The sequence below is a fragment of the Anguilla rostrata genome, chromosome 11, assembly GCF_018555375.3.
Source record: "Anguilla rostrata isolate EN2019 chromosome 11, ASM1855537v3, whole genome shotgun sequence".
Lineage (NCBI taxonomy): Eukaryota > Metazoa > Chordata > Actinopteri > Anguilliformes > Anguillidae > Anguilla > Anguilla rostrata.
In genome coordinates this window covers 32,579,253-32,604,802 of record NC_057943.1, presented here as the reverse complement: position 1 = coordinate 32,604,802, position 25,550 = coordinate 32,579,253, and the positions used below count along the sequence as shown (strand labels likewise).

Genomic DNA, 25,550 nt, shown 5'->3' with positions numbered 1-25,550 from the left:
ACACACTGGAGCAGTGCCTAAACAGGTACCAGACCATGGGGCCCATCCATGCACTGGAACAGCATACACTGGAACAGTGCTTTAACAGATACCAGACCGTGGGTCCCATTCACATCCTGGAACTGTGCCTTAACTGTGATTGTATTCATTTTGAAAACTGTATACAAAAAAATGTTTTGCTTCAAGTAACCAAATTATCAACACAAAATTAAATAAACATGGTCACAACCACAACATTCTCAATTTTGGTATGGTAAAATAATACATTAAGATGAAATTCTTATTAAGTCTTGAAGAAAAAAAAATGCTTACAGCCTTCAGTTACACAAACACAACCAATGAAGTATTTACTGTACGTCTGGTGCATTGTAGGCCTACACAGGGCCTTCTTTCTCTATAAAAATATCTGCATAAAGACTATATCACTGTAAAAAAAACATATCTGTTATGGAAATGTCTGAGAAGAAAAATGCTTCAATGGATGAATCAAAATTTTTACTTCATTTTGTTACACCGATATTTTTTAGGTTTTCTGAACCATTTTTTTCCCCCCAGTTTTCAGAAATGGAATAATCATAAATGATGCTTGATAAGGCTGTGAAATCAGCGGCGCTTCTGAAGATACAGTATATTACCACTAGGCTGCGCAGTTGCCTTAAGTGTCCCCAGACACTCCCACGTCACTCCCTGCTCACTACCCTCCACTGGCTGCCTGTTATAGCTCGCATCAAATTTAAAACATTGGTCCTAGCATACCAGGCAGTGAAGGGATCAGCCCCAGCATACCTCCACAAGATATTCAAACCCTACATGCCAGCCAGACCCCTCTGTTCTGCTACCTTAGGACGCCTGGCACCTCCCCCTCTTCACACCTGTGCTTCCCAAACACGTCTCCTGTCTGTTCTGGCCCCACGATGGTAGAATGACCTACCCGTGGAGGTCAGAACAGCTGAGACGCTGACCCACTTCAAGCGACGACTGAAGACTGACCTCTTCAGGCTGCACCTCTCCCCATCCCTCCCTACCTCCCTGTAATCTCTTAAATGACTGTAAGCTTAGGATTGTAACTAGGTAGCTGTTTCGTAGGTGACTTAGTTAATGCACCTGTCTTAACTACTGCTTGTATTCTTGCATAGACCGTGTTGTTGCTGTTCTCGTTTGTGTTAGTGTTAATCAGCTTAACCTTCAGGGTCCAAGTTGAACTATGCGGTTGTTCCCTGCACTTGGACCGGTACTTCTCTCTAGGGTTTTCAACATACTTGTCCCTGGTTATGGTTATACACTTTGTTGTACGTCGCTCTGGATAAGAGCGTCTGCCAAATGCCTGTAATGTAATTTAATGTCATGTAATTACATTTCCAAAAGCTGGCTTGTTGTTCAGTCATAAAACCTACGACGTGACAGCCACCGATATGTGTCAAAATGCAAGAAAGGAGAACATGAGAACAGGAGACCTTCAGAGAATGTGAGGGTGGTGACTGCCAGATTTATTCTACAGAGCTGCCACCAGTGGCGCCTGATATCATGTGTCTACAAACACACTCCAGAGATCCGGATCTTTTTATATACTGTGTGACGTCCAGTAATGGCTTATGGCTTTAATGCATGTAGTTTACTAAAATTACCGCCGGCATCATTATAATCAGCATTACCGTTGTTAGTCTACGCCCATACATGTACTGATAATAGACCTCTCCATTGGTTTGGACTGCAATATTTTTAAAGTAAATAGTCTTGTCACTGAAAACACGACTATTGAATGCAATGTTGTTTTTTGTTTATTTTTGTTTAACATTTTCACCTCTTTGTAAGCACTTGCTTAACTGTGATTAACTTATTTACCTATAACTTAGAAAAGCTTGCAGTCTTTAATACTTAACTTCTTGTGTGAATACAATTCAATTATCACCTTCAAGATTTACTTACTATTCACAATAAGAGTGCATGATTATATAATATCATGTAATTAAATTGCATTTGAAAACAGAATTTGAAAACAAGAATAATGCATCATAATAATAATAATTCTTACATAATTAAAAACAAAAAGCACAAATAAATATAGAATATATAGAATACAATAACTATAATAAATAAGAATACTTTGCCATGCCAGCTAATAAGACTATATATATACCATGCTGAATTTACATTTCAGTATTTCAACTATTTAAAGAAAAAAAAAAGCTTGCAGGAGGACTTCCACCATAAACGAAACCCAGTAGGAGGTGCCTGACTAGTTTGATGATTCAGGATGTGTTAAAAGGACAGTCTTTGACCTAGGAGCTCTGCAGAGCCACAAACAGAAAGTACAGGCAGACGAACAGGGAGAAAATTATTAGTCTCTGTACTCTCACTCTCTACACTCTCATAATGGCTGAAGGTAAGGCTTGAGATCCATAGATGCGTCAAAGATATTTTACAAGAGCAAAAGCTATGCCAGTACTAACACAGTGCACTAGGGTTAAACTATATTTAGTCAGGGTGTATTTTTGTTGCAGCTGTAACAGATGAAAGGAACTTCACTGTTATCTAGGGTAAGAACTGGGCTGAAGGTAGTCCTTTTCCACCACCTGCTAATGGGCTCAGAAATATATTCTTTTGTTGTTATTAGAGTGATGCCAAATGCAGGTTGCCTTTCCATTTCAGCATATTAAACATTTTGAACTGCCAAAGAGATCTCTGCATGTGTTGAGGTTTCAAATGTACATGCACAGAAGAACTGCCTATTGAAAGAACTGATTCACACTTCATTATCAGATTAGTAATTTTATTTCAAACTGGGAAAATTGGTGATAAGGAGGAAAACAGAGGATACCCGGGAAAAAATGAAGTTATATATCATGTATAGTATTGGGACCCATTCACGAAGCATGCATAATATCAGATTTCATTGCTAACTGTGCTTACAAACGTTTCCACAAACATTTCAGCATTTTTTCTTATCTGAAATTGTTGCTGAAATTGTTGATCCAAATCTATGTGTGTTTGGAAACAAGCGTGAAGGCATATACGCAAAAGCTCTTTCTACTTATGTAAAGTCAATTTACAGTGAGTAGTAACAAACGTCATATTAACAATATAAATGTTATAAATGCAATTATATTATTATTATTATTATTATTAATAATAATAATAATAATAATAATAATAATAATAATAATAATAATAATAGAACAATATAGTATGTCATAATACAGTATATGATGTTATAAGAATCAATGTTATAATGCAGATTTTAACTACATTAACTTGTATAGTGATTGCACGCAATATTATTAAGTAGACTCAAATAAATTGTTGGATGTGTTATAATATTCTGTGCAACCACTAACGATTTAAAAAAAAAATTGAGTATAGATCCAACATAGTGAAAAGCTATGCTCAGTTTGTTAGTGATCTATGCTAGTTTAATTTGCAAGTATAGGCTTGTAATGTTCAGTCCTAGTAATTGACAGGAGCAATTTACCAGCAGTTTGTAATGGTTTAATTGACTCCTTGGTGAATGAAATAATGACTTCTTGGTCCGATGATGGGTAGGAACTTTTTTTAAGAGCAAAAGTAAGAGGAATTTAGAAAAAGTTTTGTGAAGGAGGCCCATTGTATATGAGTGTGTGTGTGTGTTTGTGTATGTACAGTATATGAGTGTGTGTGTGTGTGTGTGTGCATTACACAGTTGGAAAGAGCAGATTCATGTTTTGTATCTTTCCCTCTCAGAACTGAACCTTGCCAGTTGTGATTTGGAGTTTAAGTACAACAACGAGGAACATCACACTGACCTTCACGGGGTGGACCGCCTGATCGTTCGGCGGGGTCAGCCGTTCGCCATCACCCTGCACCTACGATCCGGAACCCTCCAGCCCGGGGTCAGCGCCTTCCAGCTCATCGCCGAGACAGGTAATGTGGTAGCAGTACACGTGCAAACATATATATATAACTCACCACATTGTATTTGCGTCGCGTGAATACCAGCAACATCAGTTGTCTCTGTTGACCCTTGAAGGCATACTATGCAGTATTTTTTACTTGAAAATATTGTAAAATAACTGTGTAAAGGCATATCTATGATGCACTGCCAATATCAGTCTTTATGTACTTCTGCCAAATGTATGCACCTTTTACCCGTATTTGTTATTCTAAAACTCGAGATGTTCAGGATGTTTCGTGGTGGTGCTCTTTTCTGTATGGAGATGGGTGGGCGTGGTGACAGAGTCCGTGGTTTGGGATCAGATTCCAGCAAATTGTTTATTGTTAGTTCCTTGCTGCTAAGAAGCCTAGGTACAGCAAAGCAAAAAGACAAGCCGAAACGGTTAGTTCAGAGCCAACCTTGGAACTGCTAACAAGTTGCTATAATTGAAACTAAAACGGTTGTAGTGTGCAGGTGGGCTAGTATGGAAACTTGAGTAGCGGTTGCCAGAATACGACCGTTGTTGTAGTTTGAATATAGCAACTTGTTAGCGCCTCAATTTTTTAAAGCATATAACGACTTCGAAATTCACGGTTGAGATATTAATGTGTGTAATTTATCTTGTAGAAAAAACGTGAAATTTGGGCTTATGTTGACCACAGACCTTATTTTCCCCAAAAATCGAAATTCCCGTGTAAAAAAAAAAAGCATTGAAAATCTGCCGAGGGAACCCATGGCTCAAAAATGCGAACTCACTTTTGCGTTTTAGGACTATGAACTGTAATCTTTTATAAGGCAAGTCAGATATTAAAAAAAAAAAAAACATTGACCACTGGAGGCTAGTACTCTCTTTTAACAATCTATTATCCTCTTTAGTTTGTTTGTGCTTTAAAACTTAATTTGGGCAAAGTCTCGGAAATGGAATGGAGTGAATGCGCATGAATTTGAAGCTGGACATGGGGTAAGCTCTGTAGAATGACTTATATTATACCAAAGTGAAATATTCTTTTAACTGGTGACAGTACACTGCTCGCTGTGCTTATGGTAAGCCTGAATAGGCCTGGCGTAAGAGGTAGAGCGTTGAATGTACCACACCACTGTGCATATGCTGCTTGTGTGAGATATAGAGTCAATAGGCCAGTAAGGCATAGATACATATGTTAAAAAACTGTTGTACAGTAATTTCAGAAATAGTTCATCTTTTTAGTATTTTTTATTATTTGTAGTAATTTGTAATAATAATAATAATAATAATAATAATAATGTTGTCAGGATTCTGATGAAAGCTAATTTAACCCCTGCATCTAAAGGGCCAACCCCTGAAGAGAAATGGGGTACCAAGGCAACCTTCGGTCTGACCGACACCATCAACAAAAAATGCTGGAGTGCATCAGCGTCGTGTTCTCCTGGAAACATCGTCTCCCTGCTTATCTGTCCATCCCCGAAAGCTCCCATTGGACGCTACTCTTTGACCTTGGACCATGGACACAAGGTCAAACTGGGAGAGTTTGTACTGCTTTTCAACCCCTGGTGTGCACGTGAGTGAACCAGTTTTTTTTTCCTTGAATGTCTGACCTGGGACACATTTAACCCGTATTTCAGTCTCTATAGTCTAGGTGTCACTGTCGGCACGCTAAATGGGATTAGGGATTAACCGTCAAAGAAATGCTACCAATGATCAATTAAGGACCAGTTAAGGAGCATATTGGCACTCCTAACTGAATGATTAATTGAGAAGAAAATGACTAATAATAATAATAATAATAATAACAATAATAATAATAATAATTATTATTATTATTATTATTTGTATAAGATTTTAGCACACAAAAATCAGATCAAAGTGCTTTACACAAACATAATATGACGATCAGGGTGATTAAGGTACTACAGAAAAAATTAAGATACCAAAATGTGTTGATTGCTTATCAAGTGATTTCAGGTCCTGTATCGCCCTCTGGGTGTTGGACAAAATGACAGCTTAAAGAATAGATGAACGGGAACATCTCACAGCTCTGTTCACATGTCACTAACTGCCACTACTTGTTCCCACCGGCAACAGGAGACGTAGTGTACATGGAAGGTGAAGAGATGAGGAAGGAGTACATCCTGTCCCAGGACGGTCTTATTTACAGGGGTACCCCTAAGTGCTTCAACATTCTCCCCTGGAATTTTGGTCAGGTACCAGAGCGTCAAAAATAATGTTATAGGAAAACTATAGATCATACGATCTAGCCTGACACATGAAATGGAAGAGCAGCAAAGTGGAGGATGTAGGACTGGGTTAGAATGCACTGCCACATTGTACATATGTTTAGTGCTCTTGTTAAAGATAGAGTTCTAATTAATATCAGATGAAGATTTGACTTGACTCTTCAGCCTTGTCTCCACCCTTTTTTGCAATCTAAATAGATTTCTTGAATCTGAGGTACTAATATATTTGATGTCATCTTTCAACTGACCAAAACATGGAAGATGAACATCTGAACGGCTTGAAACATTTCCCTCATCAGCCATATATATGTATAGTATTTAGCGTGTCCACCCTTTTCCATTATTTCAGCTTCCATTCTTTTTGAGTTTTTTGAAGAAATCTGCAGGGATATTTTCTTGTAAACACCTCCGAAAGTTCAGTCTTAGAAGTCGGTTGCATTTTCTGCTTGTCTCAACCAAAGTAACCCCAAACACATTAAATTATGTGGAGGTCTGGACTCTGCCAATGCATTGTTCCGAGAACACCGGCAGCTTGATCTTTTTAGCAGTGTGCATGGGGTCATTATCTTGCTGTCGAATGAATTTGCTCCCAATCAAACATAGTCCAGAGGGTATTGCATGATACGTTAAGATTTGTTTGTATTTCCCAGCATATATGATTGCCATCAATCAAAACCAAATCACAGACTCCAGATGTTGTTACATATCCCAAAACTTGCAATGATCCTCCATCATGCTTTTATTTCTTCAGCGGCATAGATACTGACTTCTCTTATTTCCAAAAATTCCAAATTTAGACTCATCGGTCTGTGAAACCTTACAGTTGCTCTTCTGGAATTTTCACACACTGCAGTTTCTAGAGTTTACAGAGAATGGTGTGACAAACAATTACCAGTGAGTGGTAATTCTGTGTTTATGGGAGAGGTCAGAAGAGAATGGGGTGACACATTCAGCCTAAAAGAAAGGCCCGACATGATCAAATGGCAGCTGTTCATAAGTGGTGTGCAGTAGGGCATCTCGGAACAGAAATGTTGAACCTTGAAGCGGGTGGGCTACACGGCAGGGGGAGACCACATTGGGTTCCACTCCTGGCAGCTGAGGACAGGAAGATGAGCCTACAGTCGGCAATTGGTCATCAATCGTATAACAGAAGAAAGAGCGCAGATATGGGTTTAAAAGAGTACTCAGCTTCTTCTTGAAGCTTTGGGTTTCCATAATTTTTTGCCAGTACTGAGCTCCATTACATTTGGGAGAAAAACATATTTTCTTCTTGATTTCGCTCTTTACTCCACAGTTTTTGTTTGCAATCAAACAATGTACATGTGATTGAAGTGCACATTCTCAGCTTGCATTTAAGGGTATGTGTATACACTTTTGTTTCACCATATTGAAAATAGAGCAGTTTTTATACATAGTACCCCAATTTTAGGGAACCATAATGTTTGGGACATATTAATGATTGTTCTGTAAATTAAATTAGACATGTTTAGTACTTTGTCGCATATCCTTTGCATGCAATGACTGTTGGTAGTCTGTAACCCATAGACATCAGCAGATGCTGAGTATCTTCTCTGGTGGTGCTCTGCCAGGCCTGTACTGGAGCCATCTTCAGTACAGTTGTTTCTCAGGCTAGTTGCCTTAAGTTTTCCCTTAGGCATAAGAAATGCAAGTTCAGCTGGATTCAGAAAAACATGTCCGATCGTTGAATGACTTGGCCAGTCGGGAATTTTCTCGTTTTTGGCTTTGAAAAACTCCTTTGTTGCTTAATGTTTGGGATCATTGTCAGGCAGTAGGATGAAGCATCGTCCAATGAGTTTGGAGACCTTATAATGTTATAATGTTTTGGCTTTCTACAAGTAGTTTGAATCTGATCTTGTAGCTCTTCCACATTGTCACATGCTATAATATCCTAATCGTTCAGTCTTCTCCTTGCATAGTTTGAACCTGGGATCCTGGACATTTGCCTGAGAATCCTGGACGAGAACCCCAAACACTTGCGGAACCCGGGGAAGGACTGCTCAGGGAGACGGAACGCCGTGTACGTGACCAGAGTTCTCAGCGCCATGGTGAGCACCTGTCCGTACACCTGTCTGCTGTCACTGGTGCATTTACGAAGTGCCAGATTCCAATTAGGCTTCCCTAATGCATTCTGTTTTTAGATATGAATTAAATTTGCAGCTGTAGAGTCAGCAGGAGATTCTTGGCACGTTACATGAGTGGATAAATGGAAGCTTAAAGTTGGCAGATGCCCAGACAGCCTTTATGTGCTTCGCAATGGCCAAATTACATGTACACAAGAGGAGCTCCAGTCAGTGACGCCTCGTCCTATATGCAAGATGAGCACTCCGTGTAGGGCCCCCCCTCTCGTGAAAGGACGTGATCCTAGCTTATACTGCAAATATGAAATATATATTATTTAATACATTTTTTTTCCAAATTCATGGACAGGAAATGAATAAAATTTACTTTTCTTAGAGAGATGGAGGTCTGAGATGGTGTTTCCATTCTGTATGGATATTCACTTTAATTTCACTTCTGGGGTAACCCATTAAACTGTCACACCACTTATTGATAAATACCATGTTATTTACACAATAAATATGGTTTTCAGATGTACAATACCAAATTCTGTTGTATTGCCTAGTGTAAGGATGAGTCACTTTCCTTTCATTTACATTACATTACAACCACCTGTGGTTCATAGCCCCACTGGGTAATGTACAGCCAAATGTAGCGTCGCCCTGGGAGGGGTTCAGCCAGCAGGAATGATGATGTCTCATTGTGCACCAGCGACCCCTGCTGGTCGACAAAGTGCCTGCACGTAACGGCACAAGCATGATTGACCACTCAAAATTGAGGAGAAACGAGGAGAAAACTCCAAAAAGTGCGGATCTCGTAAGGGAACTGACAATGTTTTCCCTCCTCTCAGATCAACTGTAACGGCGACAGAGGGGTTCTGCAGGGAAACTGGTCAGGAGACTATGAGGACGGCACGTCCCCCTCATACTGGAACAGCAGTGTTCCGATTCTGCAAGAATGGAAGTCCAGTGAATGCTGTGCGGTTTGCTATGGGCAATGCTGGGTGTTCGCGGCTGTGGCATGCACAGGTAACTCCCATGCACAGGTAACTTTCATGCACCGATAACTCTCATGCACAGGTAACTCCCGTGTACAGATAATTCTGTCCCAGGATCATATTTATCCATTTTGAGCCAACACGTTTCTTTCTTTTACTTCCTTTTCTGCACACTGTTTGTTCTTTTCCCTCAATGTTGACATATACGTCAACCCCTTGAGACTGCTGCCTGTATTTCAAAGCTTTCTGATCTGTACATGAAAACCATACATACTCCCGCTGATGTGCTAACTAGCTACAGCCACGATAGCTCAGTATATAGCAGCTTGTTAACTTTGCGGTTTAGTTTAAAGATCGCTAGTCAAGTACTTCAGCTATCCAGCAGACTACATCAGCATATGTGCAGTCAATCATTTATTCAGACTAAACGGAATGGTGTTATTCTGGCCATTGTCTTAACCATATTAGAATCAATTTCCATACTCCTTTGTTAGACTTTCTATATCTAAAAAAAAAGAAGAGAAAATCTTTCACCCATTGCAGTCTGCAGGGACTAATGGATGCGTTCCAATCTGCAGTGTCCCGTGCCCTGGGGATCCCGTGTCGCGTGGTCACAAACTTCGAGTCGGCCCACGACACCAACAGCAACCTCCTGATCGAGTACTACTACACCGCGGACGGAGAGAACGAAGGCGACGATTCCGTTTGGTGAGTCTGTCGGCGCGAGCCTCAACGGGGCTCGCGGGGTGGCGCAGCCGGGGTCTTCGGGGAAGGGGGGAGGTGGGAGGACGAAGGGTTTGCCTTCAGGAAACGAAGCGGCTCTCTCCATCCTCTCCGCAGGAACTTCCACGTGTGGGTGGAATCCTGGATGACGCGCCCCGACCTCGGCCTCGGGTACGAGGGCTGGCAAGTCAGCGACCCCACACCCCAGGAGAAAAGCGAAGGTGCGTGAAGAATGCAGAGAGAGATGAGATAAGCCCAGGGTGGCAGAGTAGTATCACGGTTAGGGAACTGGGTTGGTAACTCAAAGGTTGTGGGATCAATTTTCTAGCTGGAACACTGATTCAGTACCCTTGGGGAGGGTTATTAACTTGAATTGGTTCTGTATAAATATCCAACAATATGAATGGGTTGTATTTAAAAATGTAATCTGTTGCCCTGGAGAAGATTGTCTGCTAAATGTAATACAGTAGTATTACATTTAGTTTCAAGTTTCAACAGGAAGGGTTGTTAGATGGCGCATACTCTTAATGAAATTATTTAATTCACTGATGGGCCCCACGGTCTGGTATTGAATCCAGACTCCATTGGTGCTTATTGTGGGCAGCAGTCCTACAGGGTGACGCATAATTGGCTCAGGTGTTTTTGCCTGCTGGTTAACAAATTTCCTTATCCAGTACAGTACCCCACTGCACTGTTGCCATGACGACCATGCTTTCTCCTCCCAGGTGTCTACTGCTGTGGCCCCATCCCACTGAAAGCCATCAAACAGGGGGAGCTCACCCTGAAGTACGACGCCCCCTTTGTATTTGCGGAGGTCAACGCCGACGTGGTCAAATACATGACGTTAAACGATGGTCGAAAGATCAAATTCGGTGGGTCAACAACCCGTGTGGGCCAGTGCATCAGCACCAAGTGTGTGGGCAAGGACAGCAGGGAAGACATCACGCACCTCTACAAGTACCCTGAAGGTACAAGCACCTCCATGGAGAACCACACCCCCCCACAGGGTGGGCCCATATATGGCCAAAAAAATCGCATCACAGTTTTCAGACCACTCGGTTGGTGAGGAAATATACAGGCTAACACTGATTAATTCTGTTAATTCATAGCAGGGCTTTTATGCTACTCATTGATAGCCTGATACTGTGGTTAATTTTCCTGGACTGCTATCATACCGTCACAATCCCATGCTAGTAGCAAGTGACCATAGGTGGCAAAAAAAAAGGTAATATGAAGAAAATACGATAGAGTTTTACTCCAGTTCTACTTCACTATAGTGAGAAAATCCATCACCACTAAAATATCTACAGATAATTGAAGCCTTTAAAAGCAAGAAACACTTGACAGAATATTAGCTGGTAAGCAATCAGGTCCGAAGCAGCCTTTCAGAAAAGTCTGAAAAAGCATATTAAGGCTTGAAATCACATTGGTGACTAGATAAAATAATGACATCCCATCAGACACATTCCCCCGAGGAACGGCTGCTCTTCCTCTAACAAACAGCAAAGCACTTTCTTAAGCAGGTGACCTGAGGCCTGTGAGAACAGCCCCTCACGCCACAGCGGCCTTTTCCAGGTTCGGAGGAGGAGCGGATGGTCTTCGAGAAAGCCAGCCACCACAACAAGCTGCGCGAGGAAGGGCTGGAGCCAGGCCTGAAGCTCAAGATCAAGGTGTCCCCGGACATGAAGAGGGGCTCCGACTTCGACGTGTTCGCCGTCATCGCCAACAACACACCCGTGGCCAAGACCTGCCGCCTCATGTACCACGGCAGGGGCGTGACCTACAACGGGAAGCTGCGGGGCGCCTGCGGACTGACGGACATTTCTGACCTGCAGGTCGCGCCCGGGGAAGGTGGGTGGGAATGATCTGAGCTGCTCGATTTCTGCGCCCCTGTCATCTTCACACTGTGATACTCCTCCCTGGCATAACATACAGGGTGACATTGTTTTGATTCATTTTTACTTTGCAAAATGGTGACAGCCCCACATCATGTCATCTCCCCCAACCCCTAAAGTACATCAAAACACGTTGCTGAACTAATGAAACCAATGTAAATCAAAGCATGAAACACATAAAACGCATGAGACACATGCATAACACACCTAAATAATGCCAGGGCAATTTACGCTAGTTCATAAGGAACATAACACCTAGAGTATTGTTGGTGCTATATGCGACTGGTGTACGTAACTATAAGAAAAGCGCCTCCCGCAGCATTCTTTTGGAGGTCTGGGAAGAATCTCACAGAAGTTTATTAGAAAATTGTTTAAAAATTGTCATTAGAAGATTATTAGAATTGTCTGTATACCTGGAAGAACTTTGAATGCACTTGGCATGTTTGCTTCATTTATTTGGTGAATTTTGCTTTTCATAAAAAGCGCAATCACATCAAAAACAAGTTTTTTTTTCTTTGAAATGGACCAGAGTGGAATAAGAAGAGAAACTGTCCAGTGCTTTTGTACATGACTTTGTTTTCTGCACAATCCAGTGAATAACTGTGTGTGACTGTTTTCAGAGAAGAGCCTCCCCCTCAGCATGTGCTATGGCAACTACAACTCAGTGATTACCCAGGATGCCATGATCCGCCTGATGGCCATTCTCATTGACGACGATACCAAGGAGATGTTCAACAAAACCAGGACAATAGTCCTGGAGGACCCAGAAATCAACATCAGGGTACGGCATCTGAAGGCCCAAGTTACTGATGAAGGGTGTTACTGACAAACTGATAGTAAACTAATAGTTAGGAAAAAGGACTTGTAACCCTGAGTCTGCAAGTTCGATTCCAAGGCAGGGCACTGCTACCTTGAGACAGAGGTAAAAGTGTCTGCTCAATGCTGGAATGTAAACATTCCTTTGAATGTTTCCTTTGGCCTGGGATTTTACTTATATGGTGTGTGTGTGTGAACACACACCTGCATGGATAGAAATCAGGTCAAATCAGCGAGTTCTACCTGCTTCTTTATGTGTTCTGTTGATGGGTGTTGTATATGCGCATACTGAATTGGTTTTGTATACGTGTATTCTGAATGGATGCTGTATGTATGTATTCTGAATGGGTGTTGTATGCACACACACACTGAATGGGTGTTGTATGTGCACTCCCTGAATGGATGTTGTATGCGTGTATTCTGAATGGGTGTTGCATGCACACACACTGAATGGGTGTTGTATATGCACACACTGAATGGGTGTTGTATGTGCACTTACTGAATGGATGTTGTATGTGCACTCACTGAATGGATGTTGTATGTGCACTCACTGAATGGATGTTGTATGCATGCATGTTGAATGGATGTTATATGCACGCACGCTCACTGGACTCCATACAGAAGGAAAGGACCGGGGAAGATCAAAAGAATTTAAAGGGAATAGAGGTCTCTGCTACCTGATCAAACGTTCTTGTGCCCTTTTGTTGCAGATCCTGGGGGAACCTAAAGAGAACCGGCAGCTGACGGCAGAGCTCTCACTGCAAAACCCTCTCCCTGAGCCCCTGATGAAGTGCACCTTCTCTGTGGGAGGAGCCAATCTGACAGACGGGAAGACCATCACTGAGACGTATGTCCCAAAGAAAGCCTGCTGGCTGAAACAGAACCTTCCAGATAAGGGAATATGTCGAAAATACAGAAAACAAAATATATGATCAAGATACTGCAACACTTCAGTATATGGGAAAATGTACAAATACAGACGGGTGACAAATTAAAGGAAAAACCAACTGCATTATGAAGGCTGGCTTCAAGCGAAGTGTTCAGAGTGTGACTTGTGTTTGGGGAAATTTGCCTATTGAGCTAGACATTTTATTTGCCGAATATAAGACGGAGTGTAGCACAGTGGGTAAGGAACTGGGCTTGTAACCGAAAGGTCGCAGGTTCGATTCCCGGGTAGGACACTTCCGTTGTACCCTCGAGCAAGGTACTTAACCGAAATTGCTTCAGTATATGTCCAGCTGTATAAATGGATACAGTGTAAAATGGTATGTAAAAGTTGTGTAAGTCGCTCTGGATAAGAGCGTCTGCTAAATGCCTGTAATGTAATGTAAAGATCAAACAAGGTGTATATCCAGTCTATATAAGCTTAAAATATTTTTTTATGTTTTTAAAGAGTGACACTGTTGATCTGAAGGCTCCAACCCCATGTTTCTGTCCACAGGGTTGAAAGTGTAGGACCCAGGGAGACCACCACGGTTAAGATACGTTTCACGCCTACCTACGTGGGACTGAGAAAGCTGGTGGTGGATTTCAGCAGCGACAAGCTGAGCAATATCAAGGGATACAAGAACGTTATTGTAGGAAAATGAAGCACAAGGGCAGCCCTACTCTATGACTGTAATTTCTTGGTTAATCATTAATATTCATACTTTATTAATATATTCAAATTCTTGCATTCATATTTTTCTGATTCCACCAGCAATTGACTGACAAGGCTTTCCTTTTTTTAAAAAGTCAAACACGCTTGTTAATAATAAGATAAACAAAGCCACTGTGTGTCCTAACAAAACAGAACCTGATCAGAGCAATTCAAAGTTCTGTTGGTCTTTTCTCTTTATCATAAACATGGAAAACACCTTGTTGAATTACGTGAAAGAGGGAGCTTCTCTTTTACACAGAACATTAACTCTGCACTTGAATAAAGGTTAGTAACAGAAATGACTGTAATTCTCTATATGATTCTCCATATACCGTATCTTTAAACAGGAATTGAGATAACTTTCACTTATCATTTCTGAAAATTGCTTATCAAAGGTATAATAAATCTAATAAATCTACATTTGAGCAAAAAACGTGTGAAAAAAAATGTGTTTGTTGAGTCCAAGTCCAGCTGAGATAACTGTTCACTGGTATTTATGCAAAATGCATTGTGTAGTAGGAATTGGAGGACAGAAGCTACTGAAGAGGTGGTTTTCATTGTTCAGCAACTGCTTGACAAATAATGCGTGACAAGCACAACCATAACTGGCCAGTGTGATTTTAAGGTTAGCTTTGAAGAGCTGGATTTGAATCAGGAGAGGGTCAAGGCTGGAACCCTTTAAGGAAACCGAGTGTGTCAGCAAGGGACAGGCACACCAGAGAAGAAAGCAGAAATGCGCGTGGGTTATAGGCAATGATTAATGGACTAGAGGTCAAGGGCATCAGAGCGCATTCCTGTTATTGCTCATCACTATCTGATTGGCTGGGTTGTTGTAAGACATACGATATCAAACAAGGCAGCTGGTCTAATCATTTGAGATGTTGGATGTTAGGTGTCCACATACTTTTGGCCATGTAGTCTATAATTTCTATTCTGGAGACCACAAAGTGGTGCTCAAGCCTCTCAACAAAACCTCCACAGTCCTACACCTTTGAAGTCATAAATGTCACAGATGTTAAAATGCAGCGGGATGGACAATCAACAGTTTGACAAGAAAGACATGGGATGTGAAAGCTTTCTGGTGAATGGTGTGGGATGGTCTCGCAAACCCATTTTTTGGGAGTGAGATGACATTCTCAAATGGCCAACCCACTTGGATTGCTGGACCCTAGGGTGGGCAGAAGGTCTGCTCATACACAGCGTGTATAGACAGTGCTACCGTGCCTCCATGGTCAGGTCACCTTAATACAAAATCCTGGTAAAAGCCACAACTATAGCCCAGGAACACAAGACCCTCAACTCCCCATGTTCATTATACAGTATTACAGTATCTTCTCCAGTTATCTTACTGGAGAAGGTACTGTAATCTATCTTCTCCAGTAAAATAACTGGAGAAGATACTGTAATACTGTATGGGGTGGGGATGCTACACTATGCAGTCTCTCATCCCAGAGGAGAGGGGGATCTCTTGATAGTGGTACTACAGCACAAATTCGGCCTTGGACTTATTTTGGAAAACTGAGGAAATTGTAGAATGTGGAAGGTTTGGTCAGGACAGATTTTAAGGCTAGCCAACTAGACATTCAGGGAGAATCTGCTTAACGGTTCTCCTGGTACCATAGTCATGTCCATAGAGTATCATCTGGTTATGTGCTTTGTTGGTAAGCTTGTTCGTGTTTACTAGCCTTAGCCAGTCAGTCATCCTGTGCTATTCGATAGGTATTGAATGTGTTCATATTTGGTATGCATGCTTGGTTCTCTGAGCTAGGGCAGCTGCCATCCCAATTCTGAACTGGGCCAGAACAGAAGAATCCAGCCTCTGAGTACTGAGTCAGGTTCACAGTTTAGGACCTCTGAGATCCAACATCAGAAACCAAGTGCTAATGAATGTCTACGGAGATGTGAATACCAGTTCAAGTTCAAGACCTGAGACAAAGACAGAGGAGGTGCCAGTCCCATGGTCTGGACATAAAAAGTTGAATAGTTGACCTTCTTTCGATTCTATATAAACTTTCCATGTGCTTAGCAACCAACGTTTCGTACTGCAGGAAGCTACGGCAGCACTTTGTGGTTATATTGTAACACTGCCCTGAAATGAGGAACTGAAGAACTGTTTTTTTACACTTTCTCTTAAGCAATCAAGAATAGCATGCTTAGCTCAGAAGATAGGTCTACTGTAGTTCTATTACTTACAACAATAAATTACACAATGAGTGTGTTTTTTTCTGAGCCCGCTGAAAGTTAGCAGTCATCAAAACATACATCCGTTTTCACTTTATCTCCAGAGGTCAGATAGGCCACCCATCATCCTTCTGACTCTAAACAACTTTACTTCCAACTTCAGACTTCCTGTCTGTGTTAAAGTTCTAGATCTTTTATTGTTTTGATGCCAAAGGTTTATCTGCGTTTCTCCTACAGAAAAAGGTACAAAATATAAAATCAAAACGTATTCTTATGGTCAAGGTAGCCCGCCAAAGAGAGGATGCAGAGGCATGCTACTATGTGGGCAAGTGCATTCTGAAAACTGACTGCTGGGAGGCTGGTAAGGCTCTGTTCAGCATGGATGGGCCCTGCGGTGTGGTACTGAATCCAGTGCCGGTGCTGGCTGTGACCGGCAGCCCCGCAGAGTAAGGCACCATCGGCTCTGCTGTCCCCCAGGGAAGGGAGTGCTTCCTGTCTGCATGAACCCATGTTGTGTTCCAGCGCAGAGCATGTGTCTGTCTGTATGCTTCTGAATCGATAACGGAGGCTGTGGCAATAAATGCTGATGAATTTCAACGTGGTGAAAAAAGAGGGGTAAATAAGGCATTAAAAAACACAGAATGAAGGGCATCTGCAACACTGAACCTTGCAAAAGACAGCTTGAGCGCGACTAGCCAGTAGAGATTCTCTGAGTGAGAAACTGTATAAATTGTTATAAAATAGGATGCAGCAAGAACTCGACTTGAACTGAACCTTTACCGCCTGGACTTCCTTTACAACAGGAAGATCAGCAAAATGTAGCGGTATACAATACTCATAGAAACCAAATATTTGTGAAGTAATGAGAGAATTAGGAATGTACTTTCAGTGCCTGATCACTACAGCAATCAAAATACAAAAACGTAACAACACGTTATTAGGCAATGAAGATATACAAGGACCCCAAGCAGATCATTGAGCTGAGCAGATCGTATGCCGACACCGTCCTCGTGGGTGTGGAAGGGAGGTTTCCATGGTTATGTAACTTCCCCCCTTATAGCTTGTCTCACTTCAAGTCATCCTACAACGCAGAATGCACAACCCCAGGTCAAAGGTCACTGAGCCTCATGTGGAAATACATAAGAACTGCTGGGGTGATGCCCCATTGAGGGATGTGAAACCAGATTGCAAAACACCGTCCTTCTTGAAACCAGACAAGTACCCAGCAAATCTAACGGGATAACAGTCTGGGCATGAAAAAAGGGGATGGACACCCTAAGGTTTAGCCGGAAACCAACTGAGCCAATGCATTTCTATAAATACACACAGTGGAACCTTAGACATTTTAACACTTGGGGAATAGTGATGGTTAATGAGAGCCTCTATTTTCAGCAAGTCTGTTGAAAGTGTGCTTAACTTCTGCCAGCAAATCCAAGAAGCAGTACACACTAGAAATTAGTAGTATAGAGCACACATTCGCAGCATACATAAGAAATACAGCATACATTAGTAGTATACTTCACGTTAGTAGTACACATTATAAATAGAGCATACATTAGTAATACACATTAGAGATACAGCACACATTAGTAATAGACATTAGAAACAGAGCACACACTCTATGTCTTACACTAAAATTTGTGTTTGGCCCTATAGAATTAGCCAAGTCCAATAACCACTAAAATATCACAATGACAATAAAAAACAAAAACAACGGAAATTAGGATATATTGCTAAGCCTCAAAACTCAATTGAAATACAGTTCAATGTGTCTGCCAAAGCCTAGACTTAGGTTGAATGACACAGTCTAAGCCCTGCAGGAACCATAGCCTCATACCTATGATGGGCCGCAAAATTTCTCAATACAATTTTAGCCAAAGAATATAAAAGTTCAAGGTTCACCAGACACCCACAAAATAAGAAAATACTGGTTGTTGTAAGTCCAGCATTTCTGCCCCAGCAGATACTCCTGGAATTTCTCCATTAGAGCCCATTTCAAGACTGAAAACTTTAGCTTCATGGAGCTGTAATGCAACATGTTCTGTTCTTTTGGGCTAAGGCTATGACTAGCATAAGCTTCAGGCCATACCTTTCCATCCTGTCCTGACAAGACGACTCATCGTGCGTACTGGCCACATTATCCCTATACCTGGAACTGAAGAATGAAATTCAAGGAAGCAGGCTACCGAATCAACTCGACCTTTTACAACCCGTCACCCATGTGCACTCCCCCAGACGACATGTGGGCCACCTAAGTGTTATATCCCAAGACAGGGGCACTCACCAACCTTGCCTTGAGAAGCTTTTCTCACATTCTTCCACCCAGGCATCCTTGAATGGCCTTCAATGACTCTGGTCCTTCATCTTGTTCAGCTCTGCTACCAGGTGGTGGGTTTGAGAAGCAAGCTTGGAGAACCCCTCCACAAAATGCCTGTAGTAGCTGGCAAAGCCTAAATATGAACATGGTTTAGACACATGGGTCAGGCGGGCCTAGTTGGGGACAGCAGAAATCTTACTGGGTTCAGTGGAGATGCCTTCATTATAGATTATGTGTGCAAGGTGCTTTTAGCGCTTGCTTGAAAAAGGGCACACTTGTTCGGCTTTACCTTCAAGTGCTCTGGCTGTGTACATCCGTTGTGCTAATTAAAGGTGGCTCACCTGTTCCTCCACTGTGTAAGAAAATGCCACCACATCATCAAGACACAAAATTGAACACCGGAATGGGGAGTTGCACTCCAAACATCCGCTCCATCAACTTGTGAAAGGTGCTTGGGGTATTATAGAGACCAAGTGGTATTCTGTAAAATTCAATGAGGCCAAACAGTGTGCAAAAGGTGGTCTTCATCTGATCACTTTCAGACACAGGGACCTGATTGTAGCCCACAAAAAAAACAACAAAAAAAAAACAGCGAATGTTTTTGCTCTGCAACCATTTCCTTAGTAAATCTGGCCCTGAATGAAGTTCTAACAAAGTGGTGGCTACAAATTGTGCTACAGAAGCATAAGGGTTCAAACAGTGTCACTTAATTCAAATCCACTAATGGACAATTCCCTTAGAACAGAAACACCAATGCGAGTTCTGACCGCAATTAGGCTAATGATGGCAGCTACACAGTAGACAAGGGAGTTTAACTGCCTGCTCAGCCATGGTAGACCACATTTGATTTCTAGTTGAAACCCTTGTGGGACAGTTAAAGGGTTATATAAGGGTCGATATTAAGCATTTTTGGAAGTTAAATTGTAACTTCTAATTTCAAAATATTCTGCCTTACCTTATCATATGGAACAGCTGTTTTTGGAAGGTCGTGTGGAATTTGTTTTAATCAGTGAGATTAGGCCCTCTGAACTGCAAATGACACATCCCTTCATTTGGACTTTACCAGCAAGTTTCATGCCTTTCTCTGGAAATCGTCTTTGTGATAGTTCTCTGGAAAAAGCACTGTACAAATAATATTGATTTGATTTCATTTGAAACGTCCTTTTCCTTCGTCCTTGGCCCCTTTCCTGGCGTAGAAAATTATTTTGGGCTAAAACACACACAAACCCCAGAACTGCACTTGCTCTTCTTGAATTAGTTTTGCATACTGCGCTAAGCTTAATCTTTGTAATCTACTCTTGATCACATAAAGGTACACATATAGCCTTCAAGCTGTCTGCAAGCTACTGTACAGACAATGTGAGGAAGTTTAATTTTTTTTTAGAAATGTGTTTGACACATCCTAACAGGCAGAAAGGAGCCAAACAAGCATTACAGTGACTGTAGGTAGTCATAAAACAACAGACAACAGAAATAAAGCAACCTTTTGACCATTTTATCTTCTGGAAAAGGTGTAGTTTCAAGGGAGGAAAACATGTTACTATATGAGTAATAATATATGAAAAAGAGTAAATAATATCCAATCAAGTCTGTACCTTTGTTTGAACTAGCTAGTTTTAAAACTCGCTAGAAGGTGGAAGTTCAATTCATAACATTTATGAGCAAAATAATTTAACATTTGCTACTGGACCATCACTTTTTCTACTCGGAAATATACACTTACTACATGTACATGTATGTTCAACTGCAAATGTATTTATCCATATTGGTATTTGGGTTTTCATATTTAAAATGTATATACAGTTACAATCATAACTGAGATCTGATTTCCAGGCCTTTGACACTGTTTCAGATGGTGGGGAAAGGACAGAATGCTACAGACCTGGCTGTGAACATAGGGTCTGGACTGAGGTACTCCTGTTTTCTGAGTTCTGGCACTGGTGTTCCCAGCTGTGCCACAATGTGTGAAAGTAATTTAGCCAGGGTATCATAAATTGGACTTATTTGCTTATCAGCTTATTTGCATCATATTGCCCCATTTGGGTTTAAACGGTCCACACCAATACATCGAAGAGACATGGAATATTCACACTAAGTAGCGGATTATCATACTGATTTGAATAGATAACCTTTGCGAGCCTGGTCATTCAAATACCTGGTCACGGTCATTAAAGCTCAGCCTCCTGTACTGATGACGACTGTCCACCGACCTCCAAAACACAGCCCTGACCTTTTATTTGTGTTTCCCAATTTTATGTCACACATTATCACCAACCATGGTGAGGAGGTGTGACACAAGTTACTCCTATTTGGAGATTTTAACTTCCACGTAAATGATCATACCAATTCTAAGGCAATGGAACTCATGGACCTCTAGCTTTGATCTGATTTAACAATTTAGACTGGAACCCACGACCGTGGACATACTCTATACTTGATCATAACAAGGGGTATAGAAATCAATATCTTTTCTTTTGATGAGGTCTCTTTGTGATCATTTTTGTCCTTTCTCCACTGGTATGGTTTGTACAAGAGTCTGCCCTGATAATGTTGTAAAAAAAAAAAAACGAAGTGAAAGATCCAGGTTAAAAAATCCTCCCCAGCATTTTATTCCAACCACCTGCATTTGCTAATAAGCACATTTCGTCAGCCACAAGGCAGAACTAATTAATAAAATCATCTAGCTCATGGGTGGAAGAAACACATCGCAGGACTATTACCTTGGAATTTCCAACTCTTTAAAAAAACAATCTAAATGCCTGCAACGTTTTTTGGAACTCTCATCCTGTGTCAAAGAGCCGCTCAGAGGATGAAATCGCCAGAGGAGAGAGCAACTCGTTCACACCTGGGCATCAGCACCTGGCAGAGGGGGTTTTGTGAAGTAAATTACACAACATTCCTGCATTTCTTTAATGAGTTGATTTTTAGAATTCTAACAATGCAGTTATTTTAAGCCCAGCTATTTAGAAAAGGTCGTAGGAGGAGGATGGTATTGCATTTGCGGTGTTGGAGTAACTTGCATTTTAAAATCCAAATGCTCGATGGCGTCGGCTCTGACCTTTCTAGCATTGAAGATACCTCGCTATGCCTCTTCCAAGACACAGTCAGGATTATCAATTCATCTAGAGCCTTAAATACTGCTGTGATTTAATAGCTACCGGGACAGTGCGATCCATAACAATTATAAATTCATATCCAGTCTTCCCCTTCCTTTTTAAAGTTTTGGAAAAGATTGTTTTCAGTCCACGTCTTCTGGCCACTCGCCTGAACGGAAATAATATATTAGCCTCATTTCAGTCAGGCTTCCACGCCATAGTACTGACACTGCCCTTAAAGTAGTTAATGACCTCAGACTTACTGTTGAGGACAGCAATGTGGCTGTGCTCATTCTTCTAGATCTGAGCACTGCATTTGGCACTATCGACCACAGAAATGGGTTGGCTTCTCTGACAGTGTCCTTGACCGGTACAGTTCATGTGTAACAGGGAGGCAGTTCTTTGTCAGTCTGGGTGAACATGTATCTCAAGCAACTAATAATATTTCCTACAGAATTGCTCAGGGAAGTATTCTTGGTCTAATTTTATGTTCACTACATATGCTTCCCTTAGGTCACCACATAAGACAGCACAATGTGGGCTTTCACTGTTATGCCGATGTAGTTGTACATCAGCTGTACTTTGAGTGCATTCGTTACCTGTCTGACTGATATTAATATGAGGATCAGCAAAAACTTTTTTTAAAAATTCGGGCTGATGTCTGCTGCACTCATGGCAAGGGAAATATCCACCTACGTTTACATCAGACGCTTCCTGTGGCATGCATCTTCCAAGGAAAGAGGAAAAAGCTGTTACCAAAACCACAAAGTCACAAGGCCAACAGGCCAATGGTGATTCAGTCCCGGTACTAGTATGCTCTGATGGGGGGTGGGGGGGAACTTTTCACTCAGGTCACAGCGTGTGCCCTACAGTTTATAGGCTTTTTTCATTCTCTGTATGCTACTCTGTGTATCATATACAGCACGGTCCGTAAGTACTTATCATATACAGCACGGTCTGTAAGTATTATACATATAGTACGGTCTGTCAGTAACTTAAATCATATACACAGTCTTAAGTAAGTCTTATCATATACAGCACGGTCTAAGTACTTATCATATACAGCACGGTCTGTAAGTACTTATCATATACAGCACGGTCTGTAAGTACTTATCATATACAGCACGGTCTGTAAGTACTTATCATATACAGCACGGTCTGTAAGTACTTATCATATACAGCACGGTCTGTAAGTACTTATCATATACAGCACGGTCTGTAAGTACTTATCATATACAGCACGGTCTGCAAGTACTTATCATATACAGCACGGTCTGTAAGTACTTATCATATACAGCACGGTCTGTAAGTACTTATCATATACAGCACGGTCTGTAAGTACTTGGACAGGGACACAATTTTTGTTGTTTTGGCGGTGAGTATATTGTATTTGAAATGAAACAATGAATATGAGGTTAAAGTGCAGACTGCTCTACTTTGTCCCCCATGTTAGGGACCATAAATAATTGGACAAATGAATATAATCTTAAATAAAGTCATTTTCACTATTATTTAGAAATTCTTTATCATCTTCCGTTTCTGTTTGTTTCAGGGGCTTTTGCCATTACTCTTGTGTTCAGAAAGAGAAACACATGTTCAGTTAGATATAGGTCAAGTGACTGACTTGGCAAGCTAAGAAAATTCCACTCGTTGGCCCTGAAAAACTCCTTGTTTCCTTTGAGGTGAAGTGCAAGGTGAAGTGCTGTCCAATGAGTTTTGAGGAATTTGGTTGGACCTGAGCAGATGATTCTGTACACTACAGAATTCATCCTGCTGCTGCCATCAGCAGTCACATCATCAATAAAGAAAACTGAGGCAGTTCCTGTAGCAGCCGCTCATGCACAAGCCATGACACTACCTCCAGCATGTTTCATGGTGTTATGGATCATAAGCAGTTTTTTTTCTCCACACTCTTCTCTTTCCATCACTTCGGTACGGGTTAATACCTCTCATCTGACCATAAGACGTCCATGGGCGATTCTTCTAAGCAAACTCTAACCTGGCCAGTCTGTTCCTGAGGCTCACCAGTGGCTTGCATCTCGCAGGGAACCCCCCGAGGTTATGTTTGTGTAGCCTCTTTATGGTAGTCTTTGACACACCCATGTACACATCCTGGAGATTGTTCTTCTCTGTTCAGTTGAAAAGAGGTTCTTCCTCACAACTGAAAGACTTCCGCCGTCATCTACCACAGGGAACTCCCACGGTCTACCAGGTTGTCGCGTCATGCTGAGCTCACCAGCGTATTGTTGTTTCTTAATAATATATCAGATAGTTTATTAGGAAATACCCCGTGCTCTTGGTGCGTCTTCAATCGATTTATTCTGGTTTTTCAGTCTCACAATGGCCAGCTTTCCTGCCATTTCCTGGCATCTTTCATCTTCATGTTGAGGAAAACGGCAGCAAAAGACTCCAAATGCAAATGCCACACCCTGGATCAACTCTTTGAATCAGCCCTTTTGTTAGATTTCTTGTATATCAACTAACTGTGTTGGCAAGAAACAGCTGAGAAGCCTACTGTCCAATTACCTCTGGTACCTTAAAGTGGATACACTGTATAAAAAGGGCTCAAATTAGAGCTGGCAGTGCACTTTTAACTTTTCGTTTCATTTCAAATTCAATGTGCTCGAGGACAGAGCCGAAACAACCAATGCTGTATCACTGTCCAAATACTTACCAACCATACTGTATATTATTTTTTCTTTTCTCAGATCGTACTTAAGGACAAATTTACTTTCGGCAATGATAAACTGTAGAGGCCAGCATTGCTTACTGATTATTTCATTTTTCAACTCAAAAGCAACTAAAATAATTTTATACACACGCCCAGTCATGCGCTTGTGGTCAAGAGGTTAATATTAGACTGCTGCCACTGACTGTTTTTTGACCCATTTGTCTTTGGGATTTTCCACACAACCTCCTCCCCTCTTTGGTGATTATTGTTAATGATGAGCTACAGTATATTTAGATCTAAAACTACACCATATCCTAATTATGAACTAACTATACACAGCGTGCAACTGCATACGGCGTTTCCTGCAGCAACGTATAGACATGATAGCCAATCTTAACTAAACAATGGTGTCAACTTGATTATCCACTCGCAACCTGACAAATTTCCAGCAATTATCTTCTCCTACAAGGCTAAATAACATGAAACCATAGAACACAACCTTACATTACCAGTAAATACTAACAAAAGTCGACAATTTCAAATATTTTTGTGGAAGGAGCAGGACACTCTTGTAGCTGAAAGTATATGTCACCTACACTGAAAAGGACAACAAAAACCATACAACCCAACTTCATATTACAAAATTCAGTATTTATCCACTTCAAACTCGAAAGCATGGCTGAGCGTATGCAAGATGGCGGCACACTGGAATGGCTGTCCACAAAAGGGACTGGATATGCAGTTTCCAGCAAGAAATTAAACAGCAAGCACTTTAAAAAGGTAACGCCTAAAAAGTTGTATGTTCTCCCTTATACGTTTTGAATCTAGTTAAATTATTTTGAACAGAGAATTTTAATCATTGGCTAAGCCTCCAGAGCAGAGAGAGCAGGAAATGAGTAAAAAGTGAAAAATATTAACCAAAGAATGTTGTGTTTTTACTCAGAGTAGATCAAAATAATTGATTATTCAAAGTCAATGGTCAAAATTTACGGTGCAATGCCCCTCCCATGCCCTGT

General features: G+C 41.3%; 1 protein-coding gene across 1 annotated transcript; it reads left to right on the top strand.

Moving 5' to 3' along the window:
• Positions 1 to 2,225: 2,225 nt before the first annotated feature.
• Positions 2,226 to 14,569, top strand: tgm2a (transglutaminase 2, C polypeptide A). The gene is made up of 13 exons (XM_064299447.1): positions 2,226 to 2,383; positions 3,718 to 3,897; positions 5,218 to 5,445; positions 5,970 to 6,088; positions 8,059 to 8,187; positions 9,051 to 9,228; positions 9,776 to 9,905; positions 10,038 to 10,141; positions 10,646 to 10,888; positions 11,496 to 11,771; positions 12,436 to 12,596; positions 13,342 to 13,478; positions 14,073 to 14,569. The coding sequence occupies exons 1-13, from the start codon at positions 2,374 to 2,376 to the stop codon at positions 14,218 to 14,220; spliced, it is 2,043 nt and encodes a 680-aa protein (XP_064155517.1). The 5' UTR covers positions 2,226 to 2,373; the 3' UTR covers positions 14,221 to 14,569.
• The last annotated feature ends 10,981 nt before the right edge of the window (positions 14,570 to 25,550 follow it).